The 18420-nt window shown below is 36.6% G+C and overlaps 1 protein-coding gene across 16 annotated transcripts in view; it reads left to right on the top strand.

Moving 5' to 3' along the window:
* MYO9A (myosin IXA) overlaps positions 1-18420 on the top strand; it is a 279561-nt gene that overhangs the window by 194919 nt on the left and 66222 nt on the right. For 8 of the 16 annotated variants that reach the window (XM_067029270.1, XM_067029272.1, XM_067029275.1 and 5 more), the window contains 3 exons: positions 148-247; positions 760-975; positions 16636-16748. In XM_067029270.1, coding sequence (XP_066885371.1) covers positions 148-247; positions 760-975; positions 16636-16748 — 429 coding nt within the window. The remainder of the gene's footprint in view (positions 1-147; positions 248-759; positions 976-16635; positions 16749-18420) is intronic. The other 8 variants (XM_067029279.1, XM_059055969.2, XM_067029273.1 and 5 more) reach the window with 2 other exon arrangements.

The raw sequence follows: 18420 nt of genomic DNA, 5'->3' as shown, positions 1-18420 counted from the left end.
GGGATTTGGTATTTTCCCTTTCTCATTATCAAATCCATTTCTTTGACCTGACTTTTTAGACTATATTTCATGCTGCTATACTTTTAAGACTGCTGCCATGGGATATCTGCTAGGAATTGAAATGTAATCCTGTTGTTTTATCCTAAGTGTCACCAAGGAAGCCTTAAACAGTGGAAATCCTCAACTCCATAAACAAGATGAACCAGCTTGGAAACCTGTGAAGTTAACTGGGCCGGGCCAAGGAGAGGTAAGTATTGACTTTTGTTTTATTTATCTTCTATGCAAAATAGGTGCACGCTGTTTTGGAAATTATTATTCTTGTAGGTAGAGCACCTCATCTACTCATTTACTCCCAAGTGTTTATAGAGAAAGAAGCCATGAGTTAAGTCTGTTACACTTAGAGAGTACTTCAGGCAGGGAAGGGTGCCTAAAAATCCAGATTATATTTACAAAAAAGAAGTTGCTGAGGAAAAGAAGGCAATTTATGCAAGTGACTTTGGTGACTCATTATGGCAGTGAAAGATGACTTCCTTGGCTATGGAGAAGAAGAGTATAGATTTAGCTTCCATTCTTATTCTTTGTCCAGAGTAATGAATATGGATTGCTTTTGGTTATCACTGTCACTTCTAGTGGAAAGGGCACAGGGGTGGAGGGGATGTTTCGAGAAATTCATGAGCTCTCTGATTTCTTTCATTGGCATCGTCTCCCAAAAACCAAAACAAAACATTTTTGTGTTATTTGTTTTATCATTTGGTCAAGCAGGTTGCCAGACCGGCCCATAAAAAGAAAGCTCGAATGGCGCGGACGCGCTCCGATTTCTTGACTAGAGGTACTTTTGCCGATGGGGAGGGGGATACAGAGGAAGATGATTACGATGACATTATTGAGCCCCTTCTCTCCCTTGACCAAGCTTCTCACTCTGAGCTAGGGCCTGCACCCAGCCTGGGTCAGGCCTCTCACAGTGACTCCGAAATGGTAATTTTACAGCAATATAAGAAAAATAGGCAACAAGCAAGTCTGATGGGAATAGTCTTTGCTAATCTAAAGCTAACCTTCACAGCTTCTTCTCCGTATAATGGTTTGTACATGGGAAACCTCAGTGAACAAAGCAAGTAAAGCTAAACCTTAATTTAATAGGACTTGGATAAAGGGCACTTTAACAGTATATGTCAAATCATAAATTAGGCAAAAAAATATTAAAGTTATTTAACTTAACACTAATGTAGGAGTTTTCTGTGTTATATCTTAAAAGGTCTAGAGAAGGGAGCCTCAAATTTTTTTTTTGTAAAGGGCCAGATAGTAAATGTTTTAGACTTTATGGGTTATACAGTCTCTGTTGCAGCTGCTTAACTCTGTTACTATAGAGTGGAAACAGCCATAGGCAATAAGTAAACAAAGGCACATGGCTGTGTTCCAGTAAAACTATTTACAGAAACAGGCAATGGGCTGTATTTGACCTGCTGGTCATAGTTTCTTGATCCTTCCATGGTCTAGTGAATAGGGTATATAAAAAATAATCCAGTAGCTTTTAACTGAAATGGTATTCTCTTTTCTTTTCTTTTCTTTTTGGCTTTAAATTTGCTTCCCTTCTGCATTTTTTAGTAATAGAAAATAAACATGAATTTTTAAAAATTTAACAAGCAATGCCAAAAATGTCTCCCCTGGGCCAACCCAGCCAACTAAAAGGCTATAGGTAATGTGAATTTGTCTTAATCACAAATTACAACATTGGAGTTATGTTTGAATAAAGCTGCATTAAGAAAATAACTATTATCATATCTCAACCCAAATTAGGCATATATAGTTTGATAAGTACAAATGTATTTATGGGTATAAAGTGTTTGATTTTGGAATTGTCCTGGAAAATACAATATGAGTACCCTGTATGTCTATTATGTACTAGAACATTATCACTGAGGAGGTGGAATGATATGCATTTTATTTCCGTGCATATCCTTAATTAAGTTGGGTCTCTAATGTTTTTCTTTAGTATCTATCTGTTCATTATGGGAGAAACATTTTAGGATGGTCTTCTTTTGACTCATTAAATATTTTATCTTTGAACTGTTTTAAAAGTTGTTTGATTGTTCCAAAGACCTAGTTAATTAAAATTTTTGCTAAGTTCCAGAATATTCTCATTGTCTTTATCTTTTATTGGAGATGGACCCAGTTTTTAAATGATAATATTGATATTCTAAGAAAGAAAAAATAAAAACAACAACAAAAACAGAAAAATGCATGACCAGTTCTCTAATTAGACAAATGAGTCATTACCCTGAGCCAAACTGTAGGAATGTAAAAGTTGCAGCCTGTATATCCATTGATATATATAATTAGAACCAAAGCGTTCTCTTCAGTGTAGGATAAAATAACTCCACTTTGGAGGTGCCCTATTTTTGAGTTATAAATAATGAAATATACTCTATCATATGCTTAGTTGTTAAAGATGAAATTATGTAATGGAGCAAACTAATTTTAATGAAAAGCACTGCTATGTATTTTTAGTGTAAATAGGGAACATGCTTAAATTATTCTCCAAAGTGTACATAGATTTTTCATTTGTTGAAGAATTTAGCATTTATAATTGCTGTTTTGTTCCTGAGAGTTTCCTTTATTACAAACCTTAGTCCTTTTGGTGGTAGAATTCTTTCTCACTGAGAATTACTGAGATGAACCAGGAAGTTGGGCTTTCTGCTTGGAGCATTCAGCCCCTTTAAGGGTTCTAGCTGGTAGTCTCTGCCTGTGATTCTGTTCACCTGCTTGACAGTCACTGCATGCCAGTAGTTGTAGAGCACCCTCCTGCACAGTGTGTTAGTCACCTCTCCAGCTTTCTCACTGTCCTTCTGTTTCATCACTAGCTTTTTTAGGAATAGGTGGTGGTGGTTGCTTCTGGTGAACACTTGCATGACGAAGCTTTGCTCTTTAGAATATGCTGATAGATACTTACTGGGGTTGGGGGTGGGAAGGGTAGGGACAGTTTTAAAGTGTGTTTCTGTTTGTTTATCTTGAAAATATGCCATGTTCTAATGTTATCTGATTTTGTGAAAAATGAAGTCTAATTGTTTCTAAACTGAATCTACTGAATTCTCAAAATCCACATATCTTCAGGATTTTAAATGGGCTTGATTTTCTGGGCACATGATTTTTTAAAGAACTGGATAGTTTTTGTTTTTTCTCTGGACAAAGTGATTTAATAACTGACATTTGCTAAGAAGTGTGTCTGTCTTCGAGGAAGCCATCCACTGACCTTTCCAGTTGTGAAATAACTGATCTAATGAGATAAAGACAGTTAGAAATGAATTACCTGAAGGGGATTTGATAAGCATTACCTCCTGAGCTGGTGAATTATTAATTAGTTGTTACCTGCTGTGGAGGAGTTGAGGTGAGAGTAGTAGTTTCCCTCCTTATGACTAGTGTTTTTTTTAAACTTCCTACTTTTAACTCTGCCGTTTGAGTAACTGTTTAGTCTCTGTATGCTGTTTTCACATAGTTTTTATACCTACCATGTTTTATTTTATTTTATTTTTTAACATCTTTATTGGAATATAATTGCTTTACAGTGGTGTGTTAGTTTCTGCTGTATAACGAAGTGAATCAGCTATACATATACATATATCCCCATATCTCCTTCCTCTTGCGTATCCCTCCCACCCTCCCTATCCCACCCCTCTAGGTAGACACAAAGCACCGAGCTGATCTCCCTGTGCCATGCGGCTGCTTCCCACTAGCTATCTGTTTTACATTTGGTAGTGTATATATGTCCATGCCACTCTCTCACTTTGTCCCAGCTTACCTTTCCCCCTCCCCATATCCTCAAGTCCATTCTCTACATCTGCATCTTTATTCCTGTCCTGCCCCTAGGTTCTTCAGAATCTTTTTTTTTTTTAGATTCCATATATATGTGTTAACATACGATATTTGTTTTTCTCTTTCTGACTTCACTCTGTATGACAGACTCTAGGTCCATCCACCTCACTACAAATAACTCAATTTCGTTTCTTTTTATGGCTGAGTAATATTCCATTGTATATATGTGCCACATTTCCTTTATCCATTCATCTGTTGATGGACATTTAGGTTGCTTCCATGTCCTAGTTATTGTAAATAGTGCTGCAGTGAACATTGTGGTACATGTATCTCCAGAATATACAAGCAGCTCATGCAGCTCAATGTCACAAAAACAAACAGCCCACTCCAAAAATGGGCAGAAGATCTAAATAGACATATCTCCAAAGAAGACATACAAATGGCCAACAAATACATGAAAAGAACATCAACATCACTAATTAGAGAAATGCAAATCAAAACCACAATGAGGTATCACCTCACACTGTTTAGAATGGCCATCATCAAAAAAATCTACAAACAATAAATGCTGGAGAGGGTATGGAAAAAAGGGAACCCTCTTGCACTATTGGTGGGAATGTAAATTGATACAGCCACTATGGAGAACAGTATGGAGGTTCCTTAAAAAACTAAAAATAGAATTACCATATGATCCAGCAATCCCACCACTGGGCATATACCCTGAGAAAACCATAATTCAAAAAGAGTCATGTACCACAGTGTTCATTGCAGCTCTATTTACAATAGCCAGAACGTGGAAGCAACCTAAGTGTCCATCAACAGATGAATGGATAAAGAAGATGTGGCACATATATACAATGGAATATTACTGCTAAGCAATCTTTTTAAGGTGACTTTCATATTGTTTTTTAGTCTCTGAATCATCTGGATGGGTGAATGAGTTAATAAAATCATTTCTATCCCTTATTTGTAGGATTGGTATAGGTAACAGTTTTCTCTGTATAGTTTCTTCTTCCGTTCGCTAGACTTAAAGCAATCATCTCCATGGGTATGACTCCCAAATAGCTCTCCAGAATTTGTTGACTTTATCTACAGTATGCTAAAACTAAGTTTTTCATTTCCCCCCCAAACTCCTATACTTCTTATATTACTATGTCTGTTTGTTTTTCTCTGAGATACTCTTCAATCCTTATCTGTGTTGAATTTTCCTTCTCTTTACTGTCCACTCCACAAAAAACTGCCAGAAAAAAACCATTTATCAAGGCTAAATTTATTAGCTTATTTTACAGTAAGGGAAAATCCACCTTGACTAGGTCTTAGTAATTTCTCAGAAAGGGGAAGTCAGGAAAGGATATTTATAGGATTTTAGGGCCTAGGCTGGTGATTTTGAGGGTCTTACAAGTTGGAAAACCAGCTGAATAGAACAAAGTTTATGACATAAAAAGTTTATATTGGTGGCCCCAGGACAGCAGCCACACTATTGAATACACTTGGTATTTACTTATTTTTTAATATACTGTTTTCTATTTGATTTTGTTTAATTTCTTCAAACCTGTTAGGTCTTTCTGATTTTCAGTTTTGTTCTCAGTTTTTTATTGATTTTTTTTTTTTTTTGGCTGCACCGCATGGCTTGCAGGATCTCAGTTCCCCGAATAGGGATTGAACCCTGGCCACGGCAGTGAAAGCCCAGAATCCTAACCACTAGGTCACCAGGGAACTCCATACACTTAGTATTAATGTGTGTATTTTATTCCCCCCAAAAGTCAGGGACAGTTCATAGCATTGCAACTCTCCACTGTTTGATTTGGTAGAATTTCCCTATGAAACCATCTTTGACATAATTCTTTCATTATAAGTTCCTTTATTTCTTCTAGGAAAATTAGTCTTTAAAGCTTTCTGTCTAATGGGGGCAATTTTGGCAACTAGTTTTTTCCATTTCAGCTAACTTTCATATTTATTTGCCTAGAGGTCTGGAAAGTAGTTTAATGATTTAAAAAAATTCTCTGTTTCAATGCTTATTTCCCTTTTGTCATTTCTTATTTTGTAGATTTTTTTTCCCTTACCTAGTCGTTTATCTATTTTGTTAATTTTTTCCAAAGTAACAGGATTTGGTTTATTTATTATACCTACTTTTTTTTTCATTCTCCACTGATTTCTGCTTTTACCTTTATTATTTATCTTATTATGCATTTTTTGATTTACTTTCTTATTTTTCTAGCTTTTGAGTGGTTAATTTAATTCATTTATTTATTTTTATCGATACAGGTTTGTAAGGCTATGGTTTTTCCTCTGATCACACTTCAGATGTATCTTGTTTATTCTAATATGTAAAGGATTTATTATTTTTTAAGAAAATCTATAATTTTAGTTTCTTGTTTTACCCAAAACTTGTTTAATAAAAATTTTTGAGTTTTCAGATGAAGAACCTTTTTTGTTTTAAAATTTTTGTTAGTTCTAGTTTTATTGTATTCTGATGAAAGACTTTATGATGCTTCTATTTGATCAAATTTACTGGTATTTTCTTCGTTACTTAGTATATGATCAGTCTTTGTGAATGTACCATGTGCACTTTTTATATTGAAATATAGTTGATGTACAATATTATGTTACTTTTGGATATACTATGTAATTACTTGACATTTGCATACATCATGAAATGATCACCATGATAAGTCTCATAACTATCTGTCCCCATACAAAGTTATTATAATATTACTGACCATATTCCTTATGCTGTATATACATCCCCATGACTTGTTTACTATTAAACTGGAGGTTTGTACCTCTTAATCCCCTACACATATTTCGCCCACCTCTCCTACCCTCCTCCCCTCCTCCCTTCTGGCAACCACCCATTTGTTCTCTGTATCTATGAGTCTGTTTTCATTTTGTTCAGTTTGGTTGTTTTGTTTTCTCGATTCCGCATATGAGTGAGATCATGCAGTTTTTGTCTTTGACTGACTTATTTCAGTTAGCATAATACCCTCTAGATCCGTACATGTTGTCTCAAATGACAAGAATTAATTTTTTTAATGGCTTACTAATATTCCATTGTTTATATATACCACATCTTTTTTACCCAGTCATCTATTGATGGGCACTTAGGTTGCTTCTGTAGCTTATCTATTGTAAATAATACCTCAGTGGACACTGGAGTGAATATATCTTATATTAGTGGGGTTTTTTTCCTTTGGATAAATACCCACAAATGGAATTGCTGGATCATATCATAGTTCTATTTTTAATTTTTTGAGGAGCCTCGATATTGTTTTCCATAGTGGCCATACCAATTTATATTCCCACCAACAGTGAACAAGGGTTCCCTTTTATCCACATCCTTGCCAACACTTGTTATTTGTTGAATGTGTATTTGATAAGAAGGTATATTCTCTATTCAGAGTATAAAATTTCAATATATATCTGTAAGTTCTACCTTATTAATTATGTTGTTTGCCTTCTGTATCCTTATTATTTTTGATCTGTCTTATACAGAATGTGTTGTCTCCTGTTATTCATTGTGAATTGTGGCTTTTAGTATTAAGAAGTGTCCTTTGTCAGATTCCATGTTTTTTACTTGAATCCTACATAAATAATAATATCACAGCCTCTGTTTTCTTATTATTTCCACTTGCCTAGGATACTTTTGCTCACCCCTTTAGTTTTAGCTTTTCTGGATCCTTTTCTTTAGAGGTGTGTTTTTTTGTGCAGTATAGTTGGGCCCTGCTTTGTGAGCCAAATTAAAAAATTTTTCCCTAATAGGCGAGTTAAATCTATCCATATTTATTGATGTAACTGATAGATTAATTCTCCACTCTTTCTTATAATTTTGTTATTATTATGTTAAATTTGCTGTGTTTGTTACTTTTCTTTGATCTTTTATTTGTGTAAATTTCTTTTGATGTTTAGGAGAGGTTGTGTTCTTGTTCTGTTGATTGTTTACATTTATATATAACTTTTAAAAATGCCTTTAATCTTTTAAAATTTAACCAATTATACTCTAGTCATTTTTAAATAAATAATATTAATTCTCACCTATTGTGACACAACTGTTGATGAATTATTCTAGTCTCTATTCCCTTCTACTCCTATTTTTTAGGCTTGTATTTCTACTTTGTTAGAACATGTAATTTTATATATGATTCTTTCACTGTAGTCCCTACCTTTGTTTTTGTCTTAGATCTATTATTAAATGTATTAAATTATCACTTCAAATATTTTGCAGAAGTTTCCATTTATCTCTTAGTTGGATGAAGCTCTTCCCCTTAGTAGATTACTTACGAAGGGCCATCAATATGGAATTCCCCAAGATCTTTCTATAGCCTTGACGTTCAAAGGGACATCTTGGCTACATATAAAGTTCTTGATTCATGTTTTCTTTCTCTGAGTTTTTTGAAAGTGCTATTTTATTGTTATCTTACTTTATTTGTTACTGTTGGTAAGTCTATTACCAGTCTAAATCTCTTGCCCTTATTTGATGTTTTTACTTGCATGCCTTCAGAGTTTCTTCTTTATATTTAAAGTTTAAGATATGTCTTTAAATCGATCATTACAGATTAATTATCCTGTATATCTGCAGGACTCTTGTCAATGTGTAAATTCTGGTCTTGCTTTATTTTTGAAAAGTTTTACTGGATGATAGTTTTAAATATTGTGTTCTGTTGTTTTGTTTTTCTTGTTTAGGGACTGCCATTACAAACAAGGTTTTTTCTTTTCCTATTGTCCATTTCAACTACCTTCTCTCTGACCCTTTTTGCTTGTTTCTTTATATCATTTTATAGTTTTTATTATCTTCCTGCTTTTGTCCCCTTTAAATTTTCCATTTGTGCTTTTTCTCCCTTAGATGTCTCATAAGTTAATCTTCATTTCACTTTCTGATTGATTGATTGATTGATTGATTGATTGATTACTGTGTCCTAGCTGCTGCGCGCCAGCCTTCTCCAGTCAAAGCAAGTAGGGGCCTCTCACCACAGTGTCCTCTCCAGCCACGGAGCACAGGCTCCAGCCACATGGGCCTCAGCAGTTGCGGCATGTGGGCTCAGCAGCTGTGGCTCACAGGCTCCAGAGCGCAGGTTCAACAGTTGTGTTGCATGGGTGCAGCTGCTCCACTGAACATGGGATCTTCCCGGACCAGGGACTGAACCTGCATCCCCTGCACTGGCAGGCAGACTCCCAACCACTGTGACACCAAAGACCTTTACTGTCTTTTTATTTCTTTCATGAGTTCATTCAACTCTACTTCCGTTTCTACCCAGTTTTTGCTCTCTCAGGGTTAACTGTTCATTATCTTGATAGTTGCTGTTTCTTTTTTGGGGGGCTGCATTGGGTCTTCATTGCTGCCCTTGGGCTTTCTCTAATTGTGGTGAGTGGCTGCTACTCCTCATTGCAGTGCACGGGCTTCTCATAATGGTGGCTTCTCTTGCTGCAGAGCACAGGCTCTAGGCACATGGGCTTCCATAGTTGCAGCACATGGGCTCAGTAGTTTTGGCTCACAGGCTCTAGAGCACAGGCTCAGTAGTTGTGGCGCACGAGCTTAGTAGCTCTGCGGCATGTGGGATATTCCTGGACCAGGGATTGAACCCAACCCATGTCACTTGCATTGGCAGGTGGATTCTTTTTTTTTTTTTTTTTTTTAACATCTCTATTGCAGTATAATTGCTTTACATTTCTGCTTTATAGCAAAGTGAATCAGCTATACATATACATATACATATATCCACATATCCTCCCTCTTGCATCTCCCACCACCCTACCTATCCCACCCCTCTAGGTTGTCACAAAGCACTGAGCTGATCTCTGTGCTATGTGGCTGCTTCCCACTAGCTAGCTATTTTACATTTGTTCCTATATAAGCCCATGTCACTCTCACTTCATCCCAGCTTACCCTTCCCCTCCCTGTGTCCTCAAGTCCATTCTGTATGTCTGTGTCTTTATTCCTGTCCTGCCCATAGGTTCTTCAGATCCATGTTTTTTTTTAGATACCATATATATGTGTTAGCATATGGTATTTATTTTTCTCTTTCTGACTTACTTCACTCTGTATGACAGTCTCTAGGTCCATCTACCTCACTACAAATAACTGAATTTCGTTTCTTTCTATGGCTGAGTAATATTCCATTGTATATATGTGCCACATCTTTTTTTTTTTTATTTTTATTGGAGTATAATTGCTTGGCAGTGGTGTGTTAGTTTCTGCTTTATAACAAAATGAATCATTTATACATATACATATATACCCATATCTCTTCCCTCTTGCATCTCCCTCCCTCCAACCCTCCCTATCCCACCCTTCTAGCTGGTCACAAAACACCGAGCTGATCTCCTTGTATGCGACTGCTTCCCACTAGCTATCTATTGTACAATTGGTAGTGTATATATGTCCATATATACACTACCACTCTCTCGCTTTATCCCAGCTTAACTTTCCCCCTCTCCATGTCTCCAAGTGCATTCTCTAGTAGGTCTGCATCTTTATTCCCGCCTTGCCCCTAGGTTCTTCACGACCTTTTTTCTTTTTTTTTTTAGATTCCGTATATATGTGTTAGCATATGGTATTTGTTTTTCTCTTTCTGACTTACTTCACTCTGTATGACAAACTCTAGGTCCATCCACCTGACTACAAATAACTCAATTTTGTTTCTTTTTATGGCTGAGTAATATTGCAATATTCCATTGTATATTTGTGCCACATCTTCTTTATCCATTAATCTGTCAATGGACACTTAGGTTGCTTCCATGTCCTGGCTATTGTGAATACAGCTGCAGTGAATATTGTGGTACCTGACTCTTTTTAAATTACGGTTTTCTCAGGGTATAAGCCCAGTAATGTGATATCTGGGTCATATGGTAGTTCTATTTTTAGTTTTTTAAGAAACCTCCATACTGTTCTCCATAGTGGCCATATCAATTTACATTCCCACCAACAGTACAAGAGGGTTCCCTTTTCTCTACAGTCTCTCCAGCATTTATTGTTTGTAGATTTTTTGATGATGGCCATTCTGACTGGTGTGGGGTGATACCTCACTGTAGTTTTGATTTGCATTTCTCTAATGATTAGTGATGTTGAGCATCCTTTCATGTGTTTGTTGGCAAACTGTATGTCTTCTTTGGAGAAATGTCTATTTAGGTCTTCCACCCATTTTTGGATTGTTTTCTTGATATTAAATTGCATGAGCTGCTTGTAAATTTTGGAGATTAATCCTTTGTCAATTGCTTCATTTGCAAATATTTTCTCCCATTCTGAGGGTTGTCGTTTCATCTTGTTTATATGGTTTCCTTTGCTGTGCCAAAGCTTTTAAGTTCCATTAGGTCCCATTTGTTTATTTTTATTTTTATTTCCATTACTCTAGGAGGTGGATCAGAAGAGATCCTGCTGTGATTTATGTCATAGAGTGTTCTGCTTATGTTTTCCTCTAACAGTTTTATAGTGTCTGGCCTTACATTTAGGTCTTTAATCCATTTTGAGGTTATTTTTGTGTATGGTGTTAGGAAGTGTTCTAATTTCATTCTTTTACGTGTAGCTGTCCAGTTTTCCCAGCACCACTTATAGAAGAGGATGTCTTTTCTCCATTGTATATCCTTTCCTCTGTTACCAAATGTAAGGTGACCACATGTGCATGGGTTTACCTCTGGGCTTTCTATCCTGTTCCATTGATCTCTATTTCTGTTTTTGTGCCAGTACCATGCTGTCTTGATTACTGTAGCTTTGTAGTATAGTCTGAAGTCAGGGAGCCTGATTCCTCCAGCTCTGTTTTTCTTTCTCAAGATTGCTTTGGCTATTCAGGGTCTTTTGTGTTTCCCTACAAATTGTGAAATTTTTTGTTCTAGTTCTGTGAAAAACGCCAGTGGTAGTTTGTTAGGGATTGCATTGAATCTGTAGATTGCTTTGCGTAGTAGAGTCATTTTCATAATGTTGATTCTTCCAAACCAAGAACATGGTATATCTCTCCATCTGTATCATCTTCAGTTTCTTTCATCAGTGTCTTATAGTTTCTGCTTACAGGTCTTGTGTCTCCTTAGGTAGGTTTATTCCTAGGTATTTTATTCTTTTTGTTGCAGTGGTAAATGGGAGTGTTTCCTTAATTTCTCTTTCAGAATTTTCATCATTAGTGTTTAGGAGTGCAAGAGATTTCTGTGCATTAATTTTGTATCCCACTACTTTACCGAATTCATTGATTAGCTCTAGTAGTTTTCTGGTAACATCTTTAGGATTATCTAGGTATAGCATCCTGTCATCTGCAAACAGTGACAGCTTTACTTCTTTTCCAATTTGGATTCCTTTTATTTCTTTTTCTTCTCTGATTGCTGTGGCTAAAACTTCCAAAACTATGTTGAAAAGAGTGGTGAGAGTGGGCAACCTTGTCTTGTTCCTGATCTTAGTGGAAATGGTTTCAGTTTTTCACCATTGAGAACGATGTTGGCTGTGGGTTTGTCATATATGGCCTTTATTATGTTGAGGTAACTTCCCTCTATGCCTGCTTTCTAGAGGGTTTTTATCATAAATGGGTGTTGAAGTTTTTCAAAAGCTTTTTCTGCATCTGTTGAGATGATCATATGGTTTTTCTCCTTCAGTTTGTTAATATGGTTTATCACATTGATTGATTTGCATATATTGAAGAATCCTTGCATTCCTGGGATAAACCCCACTTGATCATGGTGTATGATCCTTTTAATGTGCTGTTGGATTGTGTTTGCTAGTGTTTTGTTGAGGATTTTTTAATCCATGTTCCTCAGTGATATTGGCCTACAGTTTTCTTTCTTTGTGACATCTTTGTCTGGTTTTGGTATCAGGGTGATGGTGGCCTCGTAGTATGAGTTTGGGTGTGGTCCTCCCTCTGCTATATTTTGGAATAGTTTGAGAAGGATGCATGTTAGTTCTTCTCTAAATGTTTGATAGAATTCACCTGTGATGCCATCTGGTCCTGGGCTTTTGTCTGTTGGAAGATTTTTAATCACAGTTTCAATTTCAGTGCTTGTGATTGGTCTGTTCATATTTTCTGTTTCTTCCTGGTTCAGTCTCGGCAGGTTGTGCATTTCTAAGAACTTGTCCATTTCTTCCAGGTGGTCCATTTTATTGGCATAGAGTTGCTTGTAGTAATCTCTCATCATCCTTTGAATTTCTGCAATGTCAGTTGTTACTTCTCCTTTTTCATTTCTAATTGTATTGATTTGAGTCTTCTCCCTTTTTTTCTTGATGAGTCTGGCTAATGGTTTATCAATTTTGTTTATCTTCTTAAAGAACCAGCTTTTAGTTTTATTGATCTTTGCTATCATTTCCTTCATTGCTTTTTCATTTATTTCTGATCTGATCTTTTTGATTTCTTCTTTCCTTCTGCTAACTTTGAGGTTTTTTTGTTCTTCTTTCTCTAATTGCTTTAGGTGCAAGGTTAGGTTGTTTATTTGAGATGTTTCCTGTTTCTTAAGGTAGGATTGTATTGCTATAAACTTCCCTCTTAGAAATGCTTTTGCTGCATCCCATAGGTTTTGGGTCGTCGTGTCTCCATTGTCATTTGTTTCTAAGTACTTTTTGATTTCCTCTTTGATTTCTTCAGTGATCACTTCGTTATTAAGTAGTGTATTGTTTAGCCTTCCTGTGTTTTAAATTTTTACAGATCTTTTCCTGTAATTGCTATCTAGTCTCATAGCGTTGTGGTCAGAAAAGATACTTGATACGATTTCAATTTTCTTAAATTTACCAAAGCTTGATTTGTGAACCAAAATATGATCTATCCTGGAAAATGTTCCTTGAGCACTTGAGAAGAATGTGTATTCTGTTGTTTTTGGATGGAATGTCCTATAAATATCAATTAAGTCCATCTTGTTTAATGTATCAGTTAAAGCTTGTGTTTCCTTATTTAGTTTCATTTTGGATGACCTGTCCATTGGTGTAAGTGAGGTGTTAAAGTCTTCCGCTATTGTGTTACTGTCGATTTCCTCTTTTATAGCTGTTAGCAGTTGCCTTATGTATTGAGGTACTCCTATGTTGGGTGCATATATATTCATAATTGTTCTATCTTCTTCTTGGATTGATCCCTTGATCATTATGTAGTGTCCTTCCTTGCTCTTGTAACAATCTTTATTTTATTTTATTTTTTTTTTTTTTATTTTTATTTTTTTGCGGTATGCGGGCCTCTCACTGTTGTGGCCTCTCCCGTTGCGGAGCACAGGCTCCGGACGCACAGGCTCAGCGGCCATAGCTCACGGGCTTAGTTGCTCCGCGGCATGTGGGATCTTCCCAGACCAGGGCACGAACCCGTGTCTCCTGCATCGGCAGGCGGATTCTCAACCACTGCGCCACCAGGGAAGCCCAACAATCTTTATTTTAATGTCTATTTTATCTGATATGAGTGTAGCTACTCCAGCTTTCTTTTTGATTTCCATTTACATGGAATACCTTTTTCCATCCCCTCACTTTTAGTCTGTATGTGTCTCTAGGTCTGAAGTAGGTCTCTTGTAGACAGCATATATGTAGGTCATGTTTTTGTATCCATTCAGGCAGTCTGTGTCTTTTGGTGGGAGCATTTAATCCCTTTACATTTAAGGTAATTATCGACATGTATGTTCCTATGACCATTTTCTTAATTGTTTTGGGTTTGTTATTGTAGGTCTGTTCCTTCTCTTGTGTTTCCTGCCTAGAAGTTCCTTTAGCATTTGTTGGAAAGCTGGTTTGGTAGTGCTGAATTCTCTTAACTTTTGCTTATCTATAAAGGTTTTAATTTCTCTGTCGAATCTGAATGAGATCCTTGCTGAGTAGAGTAATCTTGGTTGTCGGTTTTTCCCTTTCCTCACTTTAAATATGTCCTGTCGCTCCCTTCTGGCTTTCAGAGTTTCTGTTGAAAGATCAGCTGTTAACCTTATGGGGTTTCCCTTGTATGTTATTTGTTGTTTTTCCCCTGCTGCTTTTAATATTTTTTCTTTATGTTTAATTTTTGATAGTTTTATTAATATGTGTCTTGGCGTGTTTCTCCTTGGATTTATCCTATGGGACTCCCTGTGCTTCCTGAACTTAATTGGCTATTTCCTGTCCCATATTAGGGAAGTTTTCAACTATAATGTCTTCAGATACTTTCTCAGTCCGTTTCTTTTTCTCTTCTTCTTCTGAGACCCTTACAATTCTTGTATTTTCTCCATTCTATTTCCAAGATTTGGATCATCTTTACTATCATTACTCTGAATTCTTTTTCAGGTAGACTGCCTATTTCCTCTTCATTTGTTTGGTCTCTTGGGTTTTTACCTTGCTACTTCATCTGCTGTGTGTTTCTCTGTCTTCTCATTTTGCTTAACTTAACTGTTTTTGGGGTCTCGTTTTCGCTGGCTGCAGGTTTGTCATTCCTGTTGTTTTTGTTGTCTGCCCCCAGTGGCTAAGGTTGGTTCAGTGGCTTGCGTAGGCTTCCTGGTGTAGGGGACTGATGCCTTTGTTCTTCTGGATGAGGCTGGATCTTGTCTTTCTGGTGGGCAGGACTGTGTCCGGTGGTGTGTTCTGGGGTGTCTGCGACCTTATTATGATTTCAGCCTCTCTGCTGATGGGTGGAGTTGTGTTCCTGTCTTGCTCGTTGTTTGGCATAGGGTGTCCGGCACTGTAGCTTGCTGGTTGTTGAGTGGAGCTGGGTCTTAACATTGTGATGGAGGTCTCTGGGAGAGCTTTTGCCATTTGATATTATGTGTAGCTGGGAGGTCTCTGGTCGATCTATGTCCTAAACTTGGCTTTCCCACTTCAGACACAGTCCTGACACCTAGCCAGAGCAGGAAGACCCTGTCAGCCACATGGCTGGTCTCCACTTCTGCTGGTGTTGGGGTTCACACCTCTAGCCTTTTGTTGGAGTCACCCCACCGATGAAGACAGGACCCTGAACAGCCGGTTGTCGGCAGGTGGATTCTTAACTGCTGTGCCACCAGTGAAGTCCCTGTTTCATATTATTTTGTCTACGTTTTGTTTTGTTTTGTTTTTGTTTTTGGTTGTTTCAGGCAAGAGTATAGAACAGGTTCTTGTTACTCCATCTTGGCCAGAAGCAGAAGTCTGTTCTTTAAATTTAACAGCTCAGGATATTTGCTGTTTCTGTTGATAAGACCATAGTCACGCAGACCAAAAGGTTAAAAAAAAAATTATAACTGTAGAAAAATGAAATATTAGAAAAATGACTTGAACAGGTAACAAGAAATTCTGTCCTCCAAATGGTGTTGTCTTTAAAGGGGCACATTGTAAACAAATGGAGCAAGAGTTATCAATTGAAATTCAGGTCCTTTTTATAGCTATGTAAGTCGTTCATAATTTAGACCATTAGTGAGTACAATGAAATTTTTTTCTTTGGTCTTTTGGTTTTTCTTATCTTCCTGTGTTCTAGTTCTTTTAAATCCTTAACTGGATGTAAGTGTCTATAATAGCAAGTTAGCCATAAAAATAATTATCATCTTTTTAGGGACAAATAAAAGAAGGTATGAAAAACTATGCTTAGTATTCCAGATTTATCAGGTCCTGGATCTTTTGTCTCTATCTTTAGATGGTTTTGATTTTTTTTCTTACTTTTCCACTTGATGTTCTTTTTTTCTTTCACTCTACTTGATATTCTTTGTTAAATTGTTGGTAAACATGAGCTGGTAGTTCCTGTTTAGCATTTTCATTGACCCAAGTTCTCTTTACTTCAGATTACTGTGTGAAGTTAATGGAGTTTTTAGTAGGTTTTTTTATTTTAATGCATCTCTGAGTAATATGAATGTATTTTTGAATGTTTTTAATAGGTGTAATTCTCAAATAATTCTATAACCTGAGTTTTAATTACAGTGCTATGATATAATTACTTGGTTTTAAGGTCTTTACCTATGTAATTATTACAGACATCACAGCGTTTTTCCTCAATTGATGAAGAAGCAAAGCTTCATAAGACCATGTCTCAAGGAGAGATTACGAAGTTGGCAGTGAGACAGAAGGCTTCAGATTCAGATATAAGGTATAAAGCATACACTGACTGTTAATAAGGGTAATATAATTTTATTTACTAATAGACCATAGTCAAATACTGAGCATCTTTTTATTTTTTTTTTTTTTTTTTTTTTTTTTTTTTTTTTTTTTTTTTTTTTTGCGGTATGCGGGCCTCTCACTGTTGTGGCCTCTCCCGTTGCGGAGCACAGGCTCCGGACGCGCAGGCCTACCGGCCATGGCTCACGGGCTTAGTTGCTCCGCAGCATATGGGATCTTCCCGGACCAGGGCACGAACCCGTGTCTCCTGCATCGGCAGGCGGATTCTCAACCACTGCGCCACCAGGGAAGCCCTGAGCATCTTTTTAAAAGCATAATTGATAGAATAGCTATCAATTTTGAAAGTTTTGAAATTTATTTGTCAACAAATACTAAGTACCTACTGTGTGACAGTAGCATAAATAATTCAGATATATATATAATGAGCTTTGTCTTTTTATGTGTTTAGCACTGTGATTTGGGCAAAGTCTTTACATCATTATATGACTTAGGATTTTTGGTTGTAAAAGAAAAGAGATTAGACCAGATTAGACTGAAAATATTTTCCAGTTTTGGACTTGGATTCTGTTCTGAGTTCAGTGTTTTACAAATGGAACTGGAAAAGACTTTCAGGAAATAACTCTGTTCTCTTTAGGAGAGTATATGGAGTTTTTAATTATCAAGAATATGTCTTTGTCCCTTACTGTGTTATTATAAGGAAATTGGGCCCTCACTGAACACCTGAATATCTCATTGAAATCTGTCTGGTTCATAACCCTATTAAAGCACTCTCTCAGTGACTGTAGAGGCATAATCCAAGGTAACCCAAATCTAGAGCAGATTATGCTGGAGGTCAAATTTTGGGAAACAAAATGTAACATAGAAAAAACATACAGGTGGAGATAGCAGATTAATTATATAAATTTAATTTCCACATCCTCCTAAAATAACAAAACCTGTACAGGACAAAAACAACAGGAGACAGCAATAATAAAACAGGAGACAGCAATAATAAAAATGGAGACAGCAATAATAAAAATGTGGAATCCAAAAAGTAGATAGACAAATTTTAAATGTCTTTATAGATAGGAGAAAGTTGAATCCTAAATGAACTGGGTAAAACTGAGAAAGAAGCATCTGGCTGACTGGTCTTCCCCAATCCTAGCAGAAAACAGGAGGTTTATTTTCTGGAAAGGATAAAACAGAAGATTTCTGCACTTGGAGGTAACCAGATACAGTTGAGGATTGGGGTACATATTTGGAACAGGGGGATTTAATGAATGTTTACATACTGAGTGTTAAGATCCCCCAGATTTTGTTCTGTATTCAGCTTCCACGTTTCACATACCCTCTAAGCAGATGATTCAGAGAGTCTTTGGGACTTCCATCCAGCCCTCATGGAAAGACCTAAAGATATTGCTATCAGGGGCTCTCCCTACAAATTGGACAGCCAGATAACCCTACAAGGACGACCACAGTTTGGAAGCCCCACCAATGCACACTAGACCTTCCAAGAAGCTTGATTATACCCTACTTTTGATAACCACACATTTGAGGAGACATTGGAAGTGAAAGAATCTAAAACTAATGGGTAAAATACAACTTGGAAGCAATAAACTATACAGGGGAAAGAAAACTTCAAGACAGACAAATACAACTATCAA

The sequence above is a fragment of the Kogia breviceps genome, chromosome 3 (genome assembly GCF_026419965.1).
Source record: "Kogia breviceps isolate mKogBre1 chromosome 3, mKogBre1 haplotype 1, whole genome shotgun sequence".
In the NCBI taxonomy this organism is placed as follows: Eukaryota; Metazoa; Chordata; class Mammalia; order Artiodactyla; family Physeteridae; genus Kogia; species Kogia breviceps.
The sequence above is the reverse complement of the archived record's forward strand: the minus strand, read 5'-3'. Positions and strand labels throughout refer to the sequence as shown.